The 16055-nt window shown below is 41.6% G+C and overlaps 1 protein-coding gene across 1 annotated transcript in view; it reads left to right on the forward strand.

Moving 5' to 3' along the window:
• CPLX1 (complexin 1) overlaps nt 1–5923 on the forward strand; it is a 103751-nt gene extending 97828 nt beyond the window's left edge. The window contains exon 4 of the mRNA XM_086770117.1: nt 5396–5923. Within this exon, the coding sequence (XP_086626243.1) occupies nt 5396–5593 (198 nt within the window). The 3' untranslated portion in view covers nt 5594–5923. The remainder of the gene's footprint in view (nt 1–5395) is intronic.
• The last annotated feature ends 10132 nt before the right edge of the window (nt 5924–16055 follow it).

Genomic DNA, 16055 nt, shown 5'->3' on the forward strand with positions numbered 1-16055 from the left:
AACAGGCATTTAAATATGTTGGTAGCTTTTAAAAGCTCAACTGGGAAATCGAATAGTAATTCCAGAGATGACTGTATCTGCCCTGTCTGTTCAGGCATAGATTCAGTACCACTTACAGCTACACAATACCACTGAGGAGAAAAATTTCCTGAGAGAAGTGTAACCAGTATCATTCATATACCAACCTTTTCCCAGAAACTAAGTGTTAGCTAATATGCAGTACTATTTCTTGGGATGATGACTGAAGACCAATTTCAGGATCTCAGAGCACCTTGGGAGGAAGAGCTATTTCCTGAATGAAAGAAGAGCAATATTACCAGTTATCCACAGTGAAAACAACCAGCCATGAACAATTCCTAGCACCATGGGTGATGCACAGCTGTTTGCAGGGTGCCTGCAAACAAACAAACCAAACCCAATAACAGAAAATACTGAAGCACGTAACTTACAGTGCAATAGCTAACAGCAGATTTTAATACCCTGCTTCCTGCTAAGTAGCAGGAACTACCTTACCACCCTGCTTACTTATATACTGAGCACGATGTCACATGGAATGGAATAACCCTTTGGCTAATTTGGGTAAACTTATCCCAACAGTTGGCTAATTAGTAAACTATTTCAGCTGTGTCCCCCAACCACAGGTGCCACCAGCTCCAGTTTCTCTCCCAACTTAGGTGAAAATTAACTCTATTCTAGCAAGAACCAGGACACTTCCACAAAACTCCTGCTGCATTTCCTTAGCTTCTCTAGATAAATCACTTGTTGTTCCTAAGGAGTCAGTTCCAAATCTGATTACACACTTACTTTGGATTCCTATGGAAAGCAAAAGGAGTAGGGAAGGGAAAGAGATGGGGAGGAAGTTGATGCTAGCATTGTTAGTCTAGCCTTTTCCAGACATGCAGTCAGTAAGTGTGGCGTAAACCAAGGATGATGGTATTTTTTCTCTACTTTTTCCACCTGAGGACTGAGGACTCTGGCCCACCAGTATTTCACCCAGTGAAAACAACCTTAATGTCACAGCACAGTAATGACTTCAGGAGCAACAAGGTGGTTCCCATACTTAAAAAGTTTCAATATCTTGCTGGGTTATGTCCAGAATTCTACATTATTAACTATGTGGTGGCATGACTGAAGACCAAGCAGATAACAATACAGAGGCCACCTCTGATACTAAATTTTGTGGAGTAGGACTTTGAAGAAAAATGAAATTGTCTCATCCTTCAAAATTGTTTTGAGATAATGCATTATTTCCATCCTCAGGAAAGCCGGAGCACTAAAAAGAATCATTATTTTTAGTTGTATTTTTAAAATTATTCATTGACGTAGAATTATCGAATCATAGAATAGTTTGGGTTGGAAGAGACCTTCAAAGGTCATCTGGTTCAACCACCCTGCACGGAGCAGGGACATCTCCAACTAGATCAGGTTGCTGAGCCTCATCCAACCTGGCCTTGAACGTTTCCAGGGATGGGGCATCCACCACCTCTCTGGGCAACCTGTTCCAGTGCTCCACCACCCTCAGTGTAAAAAATTTTTTCCTAATATCTAATCTAAATCTACCCCCCTCTATTTTAAAACCATCACCCTTAGTCCTGTCGCAACTGGCCCTACTGAACAGTCTCTCCCCGTCTTTCCTGTAGGCCCCCTTGAGGTACTGGAAGACTGCTACAAGGTCTCCCTGGAGCCTCCTCTTCTGCAGGCTGAACAGCCCCAACTCTCTCAGCCTGTCCTCATAGGAGAGGTGCTCCAGCCCTTTTATCATCTTCGTGACCCTCCTCTGGACCCTCTCCAACTGGTCCATGTCCTTCTTATGTTGGGGGCTCCAGAACTGGACGCAGTGCTCCAGGTGGGGTCTCACCAGAGCAGAGTAGAGGGGCAGAGTCATTTCCCTCGACCTGCTGGCCACACTCGATGCAGCCAAGGTGCGGTTGGCCTTCTGGGCCGCAAGGGTGCATTGCCTGCTCATGTTGACTTTCTCATCTATTACTCCCAAGTATTGTCCTCAGGGCTGGTCTCGATCCATTCTCCACCTAGCCTATATTTGTGCCTGGGATTGCCATGACCCAGGTGCAGGACCTTGCACTTGTCCTGGTTGAACTTCATGAGGTTTGCATGGGCCCACCTCTCCAGCCTGTGAAGGTCCCTCTGGATGGCATCCCTCCCTTCCAGCGTGTCAACAGCACCACACAGCTTGGTGTTGTCAGTGAATTTGCTGAGGGTGCACTCTATCCCACTGTCCATGTCGCCGACAAAGATGTTGAACAGGGCCGAGCCCAACATGGACCCCTGGGAGACGCCACTTGTGACCGGTCTCCACTTGGACATTGAGCCATTGACCACCACTCTCTGAGTGTGGCCATCCAGCCAACTCCTTATCCACCGAGTGGTCCATCCATCAAACCCATGTCTCTCCCGTTTAGAGAGAAGGATATCATGTGGGACAGTGTCAAATGCCTTGCACAAGTCCAGGTAACTGAAAGATTTAATGTGATGATACTAAGATGCTTTTTAGAAATTTTGTTTATATTAAGACTTTCCTTTCTATAATTTTGTTTCCTCTGAAACAATTACAAACCTGAAAAATGCCATTTCATTTACCTGTGAATCATCACAGCATTACATTTTGGTTAATGTAAAATATTAGAAAATACCACGAAGTTTAATTGATAACACTGAATACTCAAAACTGATCCTTTCTTATAAAAATTGCCTTTGATACAATGTCATCTTTCTCCAAGAGAATTCTTTTGTCCAAGACAAATTTGTATTTGGGTGTTATATGTGTACTAAAGGGAAATGGCTTGTTTATACATGTTGTAGTATCACTATGGATAGGAACCAAGGAAAATGATTTTCTGTACTTGGTATTTGTGCCAGTAAGCTGGAATAAGAGAATCCAGTTTTCCTTAATGCCTTTTTACAGCAAAATATATCTTTCCAGGCCATGTATTGTCCTATTCTGCAGCTGCCCCATAAGACTGGTGTTATCTTGTGTGAGCTAAGGTCTGACTAGCACTGTGCATTTCTCTGAGGGGAATCAGTAGAGGCTTCCTAAGGAAACGTGTCAGCACAGGCGACCGGCTGTCAAGTGCTAATTCCGTCATGTAATCTTTTGACCTTCCCTCTGTCCTAGCACACAGGGTGCTTGAGTGGTTGTTTTTGTTCCACAGTTTCCTATGGCCTGGTTGTTTGTTCAACAAGTTCATGAGCTGGAGGATCAACCTGCCATGAGCTGATGCTTGTTTGGAGATGGGGAATTTGAAAACGTGCACAAGACCCATGTAATTACTATGATTTGTGCTGTCTCCACTACAGCTGTTCTTCTCCAGCTGGCAAAGGAAGATAAAGTCTGTAGATAAATTACACTAGGAATCACCTAGAGACATCTATGTGTGACTTGAGAGGGAGACTGAGTATCAGCCAGCCATACAGACTGTCCACAGCCTAGCAGTGTATGTCATTCCTCTGCAGTGGTTGCTGGCCTATTTTGGATCTTTGTGGTGTTCAGCTCTACAAGTTGGATCACACACTTCGTTTGCTTCAGATGTGAATGGAGACATCATATGTCTTGAACATCTCTACCATGAAATCTGGTGTGACTGGCATCCACTAGGTATAAAAATCATAAGACAGATGTCCTTGATGAACATTTTTGCTTGGAACAATTGATTTAGAGAACTAGGGCTTTTTGAAGTTATTGGTTTCAACCTTGCAAGCTGTCATCCTAAATCTTAATGATGATGGAGAAAAGAAGCAAAAATATTGCTTTTGCTCAGAAATGTTTAGAAGTTTCTTGTCAAGCCCAAGAGCCCCTTGAAATCAGAAAGTCTTGACAGCAGACTGGTAAACAATTTGGACTATTACTAGTGGAAAAAATGAAAATATAAAATAATGAAAAGATGTCTATTCAGCAGTACCACACTATTGACACCAGAAAATACTGAGTACTTTGTACCAACATAATTCTTTGATGTTTTTGAAATCATGTAAGATTTTCTTTTCAAAGTTGTTTTCAAACTTTTTCATGCAAAATGTTTTGCTGGCCTTTGCGTGGGTTTAGGTTAGTTACTTTGTGGTTTTGATGTACTGAGAGCAATCTTAATTCCATTTGGTATTTTAATTAAAATTTAGGCCTAAATAAAGGAGTGGTTTTTACAGAACAATAATGTTGAAGCTGATAACTGCTAAAGCAAACCTCAGTGTCTTTCCTCTTCCTCACAAAGGTCAAATGCCTCCCTAATGTAGCTGAAGTGAAATGATTGTAAGTGATAAAGAGGGTAGCTTGCAGGTATCCTTCTTGCTGTAGATTTGCATGTGGCAGTTTGAGTTGACTCTTTTTTTTTATTGTGTATCACCATTATCTTCAAAATTTCTGGCAGCCGCTTATGGAAATAGCAGCAATACCTGAGAATTAATGAAATGTATGAAGGCTGAGGAGTGATGAGGGTTGTTGGTGCAGAAATTGTTTTCTTTGGACATGCCTTCAAACTAGTAATTGGAAAGAATGTCCTAGACACAGTGGGATCTGAGATACTACAGCACTTCTCTCCCTAGTCTGATTCACTCAGCCATATCTTTACTCCTCTATTAAGTCTAGCATCTTGAATATAAAACCATAAAATTAGATTCTGGTTACTCATGTAAAGTCTTAGTGGTATGCCTTTAATTCTCAATGGGAGTAGCAAATTTCAGGTATCCATTCTACTCGGAGGCTGAAGAATGTTTCTCTTCAGAGAGTATAAGTCAACTTTACTCCCAGAAGTGCACAGTTCACTGTGCAAATACAGACAGAGTTTCTCATTAAAGTTTATTTTCACTAAGGGATCTTTCTATCCCATTTATACCAAGAGAACGGGGATGAGGTTGTGTAAGATATCTCCTCCATGACAGTGTCTAAAACGGTGTTATTTTGACTGCAATCTGCCTGTCTTGATAATTTTTTTTTTTTTGTGAAATTTTCCACATCCATAAACCTTTACTATAAAATGCTGCAGATGGAATTTCAAAATCATGTGCATGATGAACTTGAGCATCAGACTTGTTAACAGAGAAGTGGAGGATCAACATCAGTAGAATGCCACCCCAAAACTTTACTAAGACAGAGCTTGTATTGTCTTTGCTAGGCCTGCAGCTGTATAGTCCCAAATTCTCTCCTGTGCTTTTTTCTGAATTATCTGAGCATCTGGCCATCTTGTCTTGTGAGAGCTGTCCATCCACTGGGCTGTACTGCAGAAGTTGTTAGGATTGATAATTTGGGTGTCTGTGTAAAAAAGCAAAAGCAGAATATTAATAGTGATGTTCATAGTGTAGAATATGAGGCATCATATGTGATGGCTGGCTTAATCAGTCATCCTGTACAATGAGTGACTGACAATGTGTTATCTCTCACCTGCAGTATGGGATAAAGAAGAAGGAAGAAAAGGAAGCAGAGGCCCAGGCTGCACTGGAAGCTAATGCTGAAGGGAGTCTGACACGCCCAAAGAAGGCAATCCCTCCTGGGTGTGGGGATGAAGATGAGGAGGAAGAAGAGAGCATTCTAGACACAGTCATCAAATACCTACCAGGGCCCCTGCAAGACATGCTCAAGAAGTAATCACTGCAGACTGTTAGATGGGCAGGAACAGTGCTGCAAAGGATTTCTCTTTTGCCCAATGGGGATTTACAATCTTGCCATCCATCATGCAGCCCTCCCCACCACTACCATCTACTGCTCACTAGGAGTCCCTTTGCTTCCCATACCTTCTGACTGCCTCTTTCTCTTCCCTCCACCCCAAGATTCCTCCATTCCTTTTTTGTACATAGTCACATCCAGTAGATGCCTCTAAATGGAAGTAAAGATTTAAAAGCTGCAGACTACACAACTTTTATTATAAGCCATAGTACTATGTATGTTAAATAAGGCAATCGTACATTAAGCATAGAGAAGGAACAACCTCACATGCATTTCCATCCAAAGCAGGAAGCAGTGTTCACTTAGTGTGAATAGTGGCCTCTTTAATTTTCTTGAATTATCTTTTTATAATTACTGACAATAATTATTAGTCATTATTATTAATGTTTTTGTTGATTGGCTCTCAATAGCCATTTGTTGTTGAGCACATCTGCCCTTGGAAGGGTTATGTCAGTCCTCGCATGGAAGCATAGCTTTTCTGTTTTAATTCAATCACTGGCATAAATAAGAGATCATTTGGAAGGTAAATCACACATGACTTACACAGCTGACATCACTCAGAACTGTGGAAGAAGTGACTCATCTGCCCTCAGATGCTGGTAGAAGTTAAATGCATCAGAATCTAAGCAAGAGTCATATTACTTTGGGAATTAGCCATACACTTAACTTGAAAGAGCAGATTTGGTCAGACAGTTGCCACACAGAGATCTGAAACCACACGAGAGTGCATGGTGCTCTGGTAGAGAACCTCCCCGGCCCCTTTGAAGCCAATGACCAAGTGCATAGGCTGCTTTGACTAAGTAACCTTCTTTCTGCCTGGTGCCATCTTCAGCTGTCCTAGCAGTGCTTGCAGGATAGACATTTGGTTTCCAGTATAGTACTGCAGCTGTGTCCTGCGTGCCTCTTTCTGCAGTGTGTGAGAGAGTGTGGTGGCCTGAATGTTAGCCATGGCCCTGGAGATCCAGAAATCCTGCATATGCCTGCTATGTATCATGCTAAATTACTGCCTTTGCCTTGGGGAAGTCATTTATTTTTCTGCTGCGCCCAGTTTCTCCATCTGTAAAATGCAGGTTTCAGTCTCTATAAAGGCATAAAGTAAGGATGCTTCTCCAGTGCTGTGCAGCAGCTAATTAGTATTATAAAAGTATGTGGCATCCCTTGATGCTAGTAGGGTGGGAGGAACTCTCTCTCACCATTATCTTTATTGCCTTTCACAGACACAGATACAGAGGGCTTCTCAATACAGCACTATGGGTATTAAGATAAGCGAAGATAAGCATAAGATAAGCGAAATTCTACTGGAGATGTTGACTTGCTAGTACATACACAGACTCACATGTGTAGACAGACATATTTTGAACACAAAGCCCAATGATCAGATATCTAGCTTGTCATCTCAAGAGCTGATCCTGGAGTTTTTGCATTTGACTTGGTCTTCCTAGTCGCTGCTGTGAGAGCATCATGCCATCTTGGTCTCGCTGTCTTGTAAGAGAATAGAGGTTTGTCTGCCAGAACTAGCATTGCTTGTCCCTGACCTGGGAACAACAAAAGTTTCCTGAGTACATGAAAGAGATTTGGAAGCAAATACACACTTTCTACTGACAACAAAAAGGAGAGCAAACTGAGACACTTAATTGTATATCTAAATTAAGCTGTTTACTTCAACGGAACTTTGTTAGTGCACTTGTTCAGTGGAACTAAGTCTAGGCAAATATCTCAGAACTTTCCTGAATAAGAAATTTTAAAATATTTTTATCAGCTTTCAGGTAAGCAGAAGAAATCTGCACCATGGTTAAGGCAGTGAACTTGTGAACTCTGTGCCTTTAGCAGCATCTCTCATAATAAGGAAAAAATATTATGAAAGAGAAGAAATGTATTGCCCTCCTCACCACCCATTGTTATTCTGGTATGCTAGTCCTTGCTTCACGATAACTTCAACCATAAGTTTTTACCAATTTCAAGGTGGAGGCTGAGGAAGTCTGACTGATCTACAAGTCAGAACCAGCTGATAAAGACGCAACTTATTTCAGGCTGGATCTGCAAACAAGACATGTTCTTTCAAATATCAGCTGCCAAGGGCTTCCTAGAGGAAGAAAAGGCAGGTTTTACTCTTCAGATAATGTCAGTAGGTTTTATCCATATCTTTCATTTAAAGCAAGATAAGTGTCTCCCCCCGAAGACTTTCTCTCTGAATCAATGCTTGGGTATAGCATAGCAGTGTTGAGAAATTTATTATTTTCTAGGGAGAGTGTCCTACTTATCCCATGCAAATTCAGCAACTAGTAATTTGAGCCTATTTAAGTAAATCTCAAAGAACTGAAAACTCTCATTCTGTCACAAAGGCAACAGCTGTTTTTGATGCTTTGCCACAGGGGGAACTAAATCGAACACCTCTGAAAGCTGGCTCTGTGCTTCAGCCTCTCATTGGTAGTGAAGTTTTCTAGCCCAGGTCACAGTGACACACTGACATCAATACTTCTGAAATGTTCTGACTAATCTCTGTGGCTTGCATCCTCTAATACATAAGCAGAACCAGCAGAAATGTGCCCCTGCTAAAAGGAACACATCCATTCATATTTTCCCCTGGCCTTGTGCTGGATAACTCTGCAAACAAACAAACAAATAAAAGAAGGTGAGCTCATTTAACTTTACTTTGGCCTTTCTCTACCTCTTCCTTGTTGACCTTTCCCTGGCCCCCATCATGGACTCATGTCTCATCCAGCTCAATACTACTCCTGACATAGAATCAGAATTTTCTGCCTGATGTCCTCCTTGCAGAATAGTACTTCCAATTGTTTGTTTGTTTTCACAGTCTCCCTGGCAGCTTGATGTGCATATGTGTGCATGTATGTGTGGAAGATGAGGAACATGAGGGTAGTGAGGCACTGGAACAGGTTGCCCAGAGAAGTTGTGGCTGCCCCATCCCTGGAAGTTTTCAAGGCCAGTTTGGATGGGGCTTTGAGCAACCTGGTCTAGTGGATCCAACCACTCTGTGGCCTGTGCCCAAATTTTGTAAGCAGATAGTGCTATCCCTGGGCTCAGAGCATTAAAAATACTTTTAGTTTTGTGAGCTGAGCTCCTAAGCTGTGTGAACATCTGGATCCAAACCCTGAAGAGGGCATAACAACTCTGTGCTGAGTTTGTTAGGCCTCATGCCAGACTCACAGAGTGGGAGGGAAAGGGAAAGTATTTTACTAAATAATGTTTGCCAAGTCTTTTTCAATGTGGGAGCTTCCCAGGCCAGCCACGTCATCACTTCTGTACCTCAGCTCTCCACTCCCTCAGCAGCCCTTCCTCCTTGGACAGCAGAGTTCAGCCAGGAGTGAGCTGGTAGTTCCCATTTTAATTTTCCTTTTCTTTCAATAAAGAAACACGACAGAAGATCTACCATGGGTATTGGGTAGGTTTTGCTTGGTTTTGCCTCACATAGTTTTTGGCATCTTGCATGAGTTCTGGATCTCTCCTCAAGTCATTCCACTGTCCTCAAAGTGCCTAAGCCATGCTGAACAGACTCTAGAGCAGGCACTCTCCACTCCCTTCTCCCTATCCATTTCCCTTCACATTCTGAAGTGGTAACACGGGACACAGACGCCTTTGGCTCATGTATGGATGTGAGAAGGATTGTCTCAGACACTTTCCCCCTCAGCACTCAAGCAGGTGTTGAAGCACTTAAACAAGACCAAAGAGAAGCATGGTTCATTGTCTGGATTCTGAATATCTCTTTGTCTTTCCATGCCATTGTTTTATTTCATCACTGGTCTGTTCAATCTCAGGTAAATGAGGTCTTTTGTTTTTTTTTTTTTAAATTGTTTTTATTTATACAGAAAGGTTGGTGGCTAGACACTGCAGCCATTTTCCTTCACAACTCCAAGACGTTACTGGTTAGTAAAAAAAAAGTCAAAGGGCCTCCACATTTGCAGGGTAAATGATTTAGTTTGCCACTGACCTTGTGAAGTCATATTTATCTTCAGAGAAAGCCATAAGAAATCAGACTGGAATATTAATTATGAATGCTACTCTTGTGTTTAAAATAAACGAAACAAAATGTAAGATCATGTACTAAATCACTTTGGAGTTCCTCTGTCTATGTTTCTAGTACCATATGTTGGCTTAGGTCCCTCCTAGCCCCTCTCCTTCGTCAAGAAAGACCATACCAGTGCTGCTGAATACATCTTTTTGGCAAGCTTACTGTGGTAGAACAAGCATTGTTAGAAATTAGCTGTTGTGACCTCAGTGTAATGTCTTATGTATCTGTAAGTTGTCTGTATCTGTTCTGAATATATGTTATCAAGACAAGTGTTTCTTCATGTGCTAAGTTAGTAAAATGTTTCAGTACTGTCATTAAAAATTGCTTGTTTTCTCTCTTCCTCTCTCTCTTTCACACACAGAGCAAAATTGAAGTTAGCCATGCATTTTCTGGTAGAAATGCTCCCCAGCTTTCTTTCAGATGCATGCAGTATTCTCCAAGCAGCTAGAAGATTACTTAAAGTAGAGACTTTGTGAATGTTAATTTCATTTGTTATTTGCCTGCTACTTTTTCCTGCATGATGTGGGTAAATTATATTATATTCTTTTAAAATGGAATCACAGACAATAAAAATACCAGTGATTTCATACATTTTTTGCAATGGTGTCCTGTGAAATTCCTTCTAGGCTACACTTGGAAATCAAAGTATGGATGCTGATATACAAATAAAATAGTAACAGAATTGAGGAGAAACATGGATATTACTTGCATAGAGATGTTATTTTTTTTCATTTGACAAAATGAGGTTTGACATCTACAGATGATTATCAAATTTTACATAAGTTTTGCTATTAGGAATTAGTTTTATTTAGGAAGAGTGGAACAACATTCTTTTGAAAGAAACACAGATATCTAGCTATGGTTTAGTGAGAATATATTTGGATCTTAAAACCAAAAAGGTAAAAAGTTGATTTGCAATGATGTCAAATATATCCCTGTATCCAAAATTTCTGATATATACAAAACTCTTGGGTGGTAAATTGCACACAGCTAAGCCTCATTTTACTTCCTCAGGAATAAATCAGTAGTTATGCTCAGCATAAAAGCATTGCATCATGTTAGAAAAAGAAAGAGAAATAACATCTCGTAGGAAATGCTGATACCCTTTCCCCTAAGAAAGCTCTTCCTTAGGACTGCTGTGTGTTGATGTGTTTTGGGTTTTTTTTTAGTCACAGAAGCAGCCACAGGACAGTCACAGAGAATCAACTCTTATTATTTACATCCCATAATATCTACTCAGACTTTGAGCCCAGCACTGCTAAGGCCAAAACATGTTAATGCTACTGCAGCCTGTGAGTTCAAGGGTAGGCTCTTAATTTACTCTGAGTTCCAGGCAAGGTCTTTGTTTGAAGGGAATGGATTGAGAGCAGCCCTGAGGAGAAGGACTTGGGAGTGCTGGTGGATGAGAAGCTTAACATGAGCAGGCAATGCGCCCTTGCGGCCCAGAAGGCCAACCGCATCCTGGGCTGCGTCAAGAGAAGCGTGGCCAGCAGGTCGAGGGAGGTGATTCTCCCCCTCTACTCTGCCCTGGTGAGACCCCACCTGGAGTACTGTGTCCAGTTCTGGATCCCCCAGCCCAAGAAGGACATGGACCAGTTGGAGAAGGTCCAGAGGAGGGCCACAAAGATGATAAAAGGGCTGGAGCACCTCTCTTATGAGGACAGGCTGAGAGAGTTGGGGCTGTTCAGCCTGGAGAAGAGGAGGCTCCAGGGAGACCTGATAGCGGTCTTCCAGTACCTCAAGGGGGCCTACAAGAAAGATGGGGAAAGGCTGTTTAGTAGGGCCTGTTGCGATAGGACGAGAGGTAATGGTTTTAAAATAGAGGGGGGTAGATTTAGATTAGAAATTAGGAAAAAATTTTTTACAATGCGAGTTATAGAACACTGGAACAGGTTGCCCAGAAAGGTGGTGGAGGCCCCATCTCTGGAAACGTTCAAGGCCAGGCTGGATGAGGCTCTGAGCAACCTGACCTAGTCAGGGATGTCCCTGCTCCTTGCAGGGGGGTTGGACTAGATGACCTTTGAAGGTCCCTTCCAACCCTAACCATTCTATGATTCTATGATAACAGGACAAGAAAGTATTTTTCACTGGTTCCCCTAAGAAACAGCTGGCTCAAGGGAACCAGAATAATCATAACAAACCAGTGGGGCCAGGGGAGAGGGTTCAGATACCAAAGAAGGAAAGCAGGTGATTTCGACAGGCTTCATTTTGCAGTGGAGGTAAAATAATTCTTTGGAACCAGCTTCTGCCTTCTTATTAAAAAGATACAGAAGAATAATTCCAGTGGTCAAGCTGGTGAAATATACATTCTCCCACTTTAAAAGTACACTTTGTCAGGTAAAATATTCTCCAGAGGGGAACAAGACAAATCAGCAGGCAAACAATGAGTGGTTTTGGTGAAAAATCACTCCAATTTTGGAGGTGTATTGGTGATATGCTTCTCAGACACTGGTCCTGAGATGCAGTGATTAGCCATACTGCAAGCTCTGAACCTTCACTGACAGCAGCGAAGGCGTAGACTACATGCTTGAGACAGATATTAAACTTCTAAATTAAAAGCTGGGTACCATGATAGTCATCATTGGTTGTCCCAAGTAAGTCCATTTTAATGGATTATTTTCATTTTCTTCCTGAAGTACTGTGGACAATCTAGGCCTCATAAAGGTCTCTGAAAATGAGACTTGAATGAAGGCTACTGGGCATCAAGAATTTTAATTCTCCCTCTCCAACTTTCCCTCCTCTCTTCAGGAAAAACAAGTTTACAACAGCATTGGGATATTCCTTCTTGAAGATAGCTCTGCTATAGCCCGTCTCTGGTGATTTTTCAGGCTTCTTTGAGACACGTGCTGAAAGTACAACTGAGAAAGACAAATGAGTGGAGCATGTGATATCAAACACTCATGCTTTCCTGAACCTTCAGTATTTAGATGGAAGCAGAATTCTGCTAGTGTGGTGGGATGGAAACAATTTTTTTCCTCTGAGATTTGCTTTCCTCCAAAACCCTATTTTTGTACTAGAGGTTCAGATACAGCAGTGTGTTTGGCAAGCTCAAGCTGCAGCAGCTGAAGGTGTTTTGAGTGAGAAAAGGACTTTAAAACTTATGTGGTGAACATTTCAGCTGGGCTATGGGAGGTTTAGACCACGGCAACACAGCAACAACTGTCCAACTGAAAACGTAGTTAAGTTCTGTTTAATTTTAAATTTAAAAAATATTTTAAAATTTACACAAAATGGAACATCATCTTTCCAATTTGTCAGCTATTGGTCAAGGAAGAAGTTAAATGGAAGCAAAGGCCAGTCTGTGTGAGAAGGGAGAATGTGTACTGAAATGGACTTAAGGTATTAAGATTTTATATTCTGTTTCAATTTTCACTTTATTGGTGCTGAAAAATAGCCAAAGTACTGTACAGTCACTTCAAATTTGGTTATGTAAGCCATCATTCTGAAGCACACACATGGTTGAGATGGGACTCTACTATTCCAGTTTCATAGCCTGATAAGCTGTGAATTTTCTGCATACATGAACACAACATCTAGCAACTGGCTTTTAAACTGTTGAAAATGAGACACCTTTCCAGGTTTCCCTATCTTATCAACAGCTGCACAGATGCTTATCAGATATTCACACCTCAGCCACAAAGAACCCTCTTTTTTTTTTGTGAAGACTGAGCATTGCAAATCTCAGACTAAAGGTGAGCATTTTAAGGTGAATGAATTTACAAATAAATAGATTAATAGAGATTGACTCTCTGAACTCATCTGGCACACTTGAGGTCATAACCCTCAACAACTACTATTTCTTTCTAATTATTATTTGAAGAAGTTCCAGCACATCTATAGCGAACTGTTAACAGACAATCAGGTTACAGATTGAAGGCCATTCCTATTTGCATGATTAAATAAAGAATTGGATTTCACAGTACTAAATGGGGGTGAGATGCAAGGCATTTGGAGGTTTTTCACATTGCATTACAGTATAACATTAGGAAGCTCCTAATGATCTCTCAGTTTTGCCTAAAAAAAAAGATACTTCATCCTCTGTGGGATTGCAGCCATTTTTAGCATGGAGATGAGGCAGACTAGCTTAATAGACTATGACAAAGAGAGGAAAACTAAAATTTCCACTCCTCAGTTAAAATCATAGACTGGCAGATGATGATTGCTCATTATTTTTTAAAGTCAGCTCAGCACAGATCTGCACTACATTTAGGGGGAGAAAACTGAAATTAGAACATTTTAGTGGAAATTTCCGAGGAGTCTACAAAAGTTCTCTTATTCACTGAGATTGTGAGCAACAGACTTCTTTAAAACTTGCATGGTGCTCAGCAGCTGTCCTGGTTTCAGCAGGGATGGAGTTAATTTTCCTCTCAGTAGCCGGTGTGTTTTGGATTTTGTGTGTGAAAATGTTGATAAAAACACTCTGATGATATGAGTTGTTGTTAATGAGACCAAGGACACTGTCTGGCTTTGCAAGTCTCATTAACGTCTCGTTAACATGCAGATGTGGGATGCTGGGCGAAAGACAGACAGAATAATTGATCCAAACTGGCCAAAGAGAGTATTCTATGCCATAAACGTCATGCTCAGTACGTAAGTGGGGGTTGCCCATGGGAGGGGGCATCCATTCCATTCCATTTGGGCACCCTTAGCATCTTCTCTCTTGCTTGCTGACATAGTTCCCTATACCTTGCTAGCTTGCTTTCCCCTCTTTGCTTGCTGCTCAGTGTTGTTTCCATGATCGCTGCTCGGGACGGGCTGTGTCGGTCATTCGGACATCGGGTGGTGAGAAATCTTACATTGTTCATTTTGTATATTTTGTATATATTAATATCCTTATATTCTGTTATCTTTGTAGTTTTTAGTATTTTAGTAAACTGTTTTTATCTCAACCCAAGAGTTTTCCTTTCTTCCCAATTTCTCTCCTCCGTCCCGCTGGGTAGGGGGAGGGTGAGTGAGAAACTGTGTGGTGATCAAGGCTAAACCACCACAGCAGCAGCACTACAGTCATGCACAAAAACAGGCTGTGGAGAGCCATCCCCACAGAAAGCACAAAGGAGAGCACTGCTCAGTTACTAGACTCTAGTTCAGTTGCCTGAGAAGAAGTGAGAGCTACAAAACTCCTCATTTTCCCCCACTGGTGAAGTGAAGATGATGATACTGACCCCTCTTTGAGATATCCCAATGAGATTTGCTGTCCTTTGCAAAAGCATCTTTCTCTGAAGACTCTTGCAACTCAAATGTCAGCAATATCAAAGGAATGTATGTCAAAAAGTCTCTTGGGAATGGTGAGATGAAATCTGCCTAATGGTGTCCTGACTCTTCGGTTATCAACATATTTGGTGAGAAGCTGGGACTTTCTCCAGCTTCTGGGGATCAGAGGGTCAGGAAGGGAGATTTGAAATCCTTATTCGCAGATATGACACCTGAGGTCTCACTGAGCTTCCATGCGTTTGGGCAAAAATGACAGGGCATTCCATGTGCCTAGAGGCCTAGCACTTGCCTCTCCTGAGTGACAGGCTTAAGAAGCATATTTCCCAGCCAGGTTGTCTCCAGTTCTCTCCCAAGCATGAGTGCTTCTCTCAGTCTCATGCAGCATTTTTATGTGTAGAGTGTTCAGATCAGAAAAATAGCAGCAACATGTGTCAGCTTATATTTGAAGGTAATGCACAACAGTAGAGAACCTCTGGCCCTGGTCCACCCTACATCTCTGCAGGCACTTAACGCCACTCTGGTTCATTAATTGCTGGAGACTTAAGCTTACACCTTTCACAGACCTCCTTGGTATTGCCAATAGACTTTGGCAGGTGCCAGTGAAGAAACTCTGTTTATACTTTTCTGAGGAAGACCTCCATGATCTAGTGAGGGAAAAAAAGGCAACAATTCTCTTATTCAACAGAATTAATTACATTTCAGAGGCCCATGCTATTGGGATGGTATTATGAAGATGTGATGAAAAATAACAGACCAACAAGGAATTTGCCCATACTAATGAGCCTGAAGTTGACTTGGCTGTTGGAAAATTAATTTTAATTGATTCATCAAAGAATGGTCTCTCCCTACTATTTCCCAGTGGGTTCAAAGAGATACTGATCTGACAAAACCCTCTGATGTCTAGAACTTTGATTTGTCTAAATAAAAAATGTACAACATCCAAAAGCAGATTTTTAAGTTCAAAGCAGCTCTGAGCAGCACTGGGGTCATGTGAACAGGCATCATCTCAACATGACCATAGTACTCTTTCAACCTCTCAGATAAGCCTGCCTTCGCAGGGTTTAATTAAAAAGTGTCACATATTCCCTTAAGGTCCCAGTGGAGGCCAGAATGACATCCTTATTGCTGATAATGGAAGAAAGCTCT

Source organism: Chlamydotis macqueenii, chromosome Z (genome assembly GCF_036417535.1).
Source record: "Chlamydotis macqueenii isolate bChlMac1 chromosome Z, bChlMac1.mat, whole genome shotgun sequence".
NCBI classification, from domain to species: domain Eukaryota; kingdom Metazoa; phylum Chordata; class Aves; order Otidiformes; family Otididae; genus Chlamydotis; species Chlamydotis macqueenii.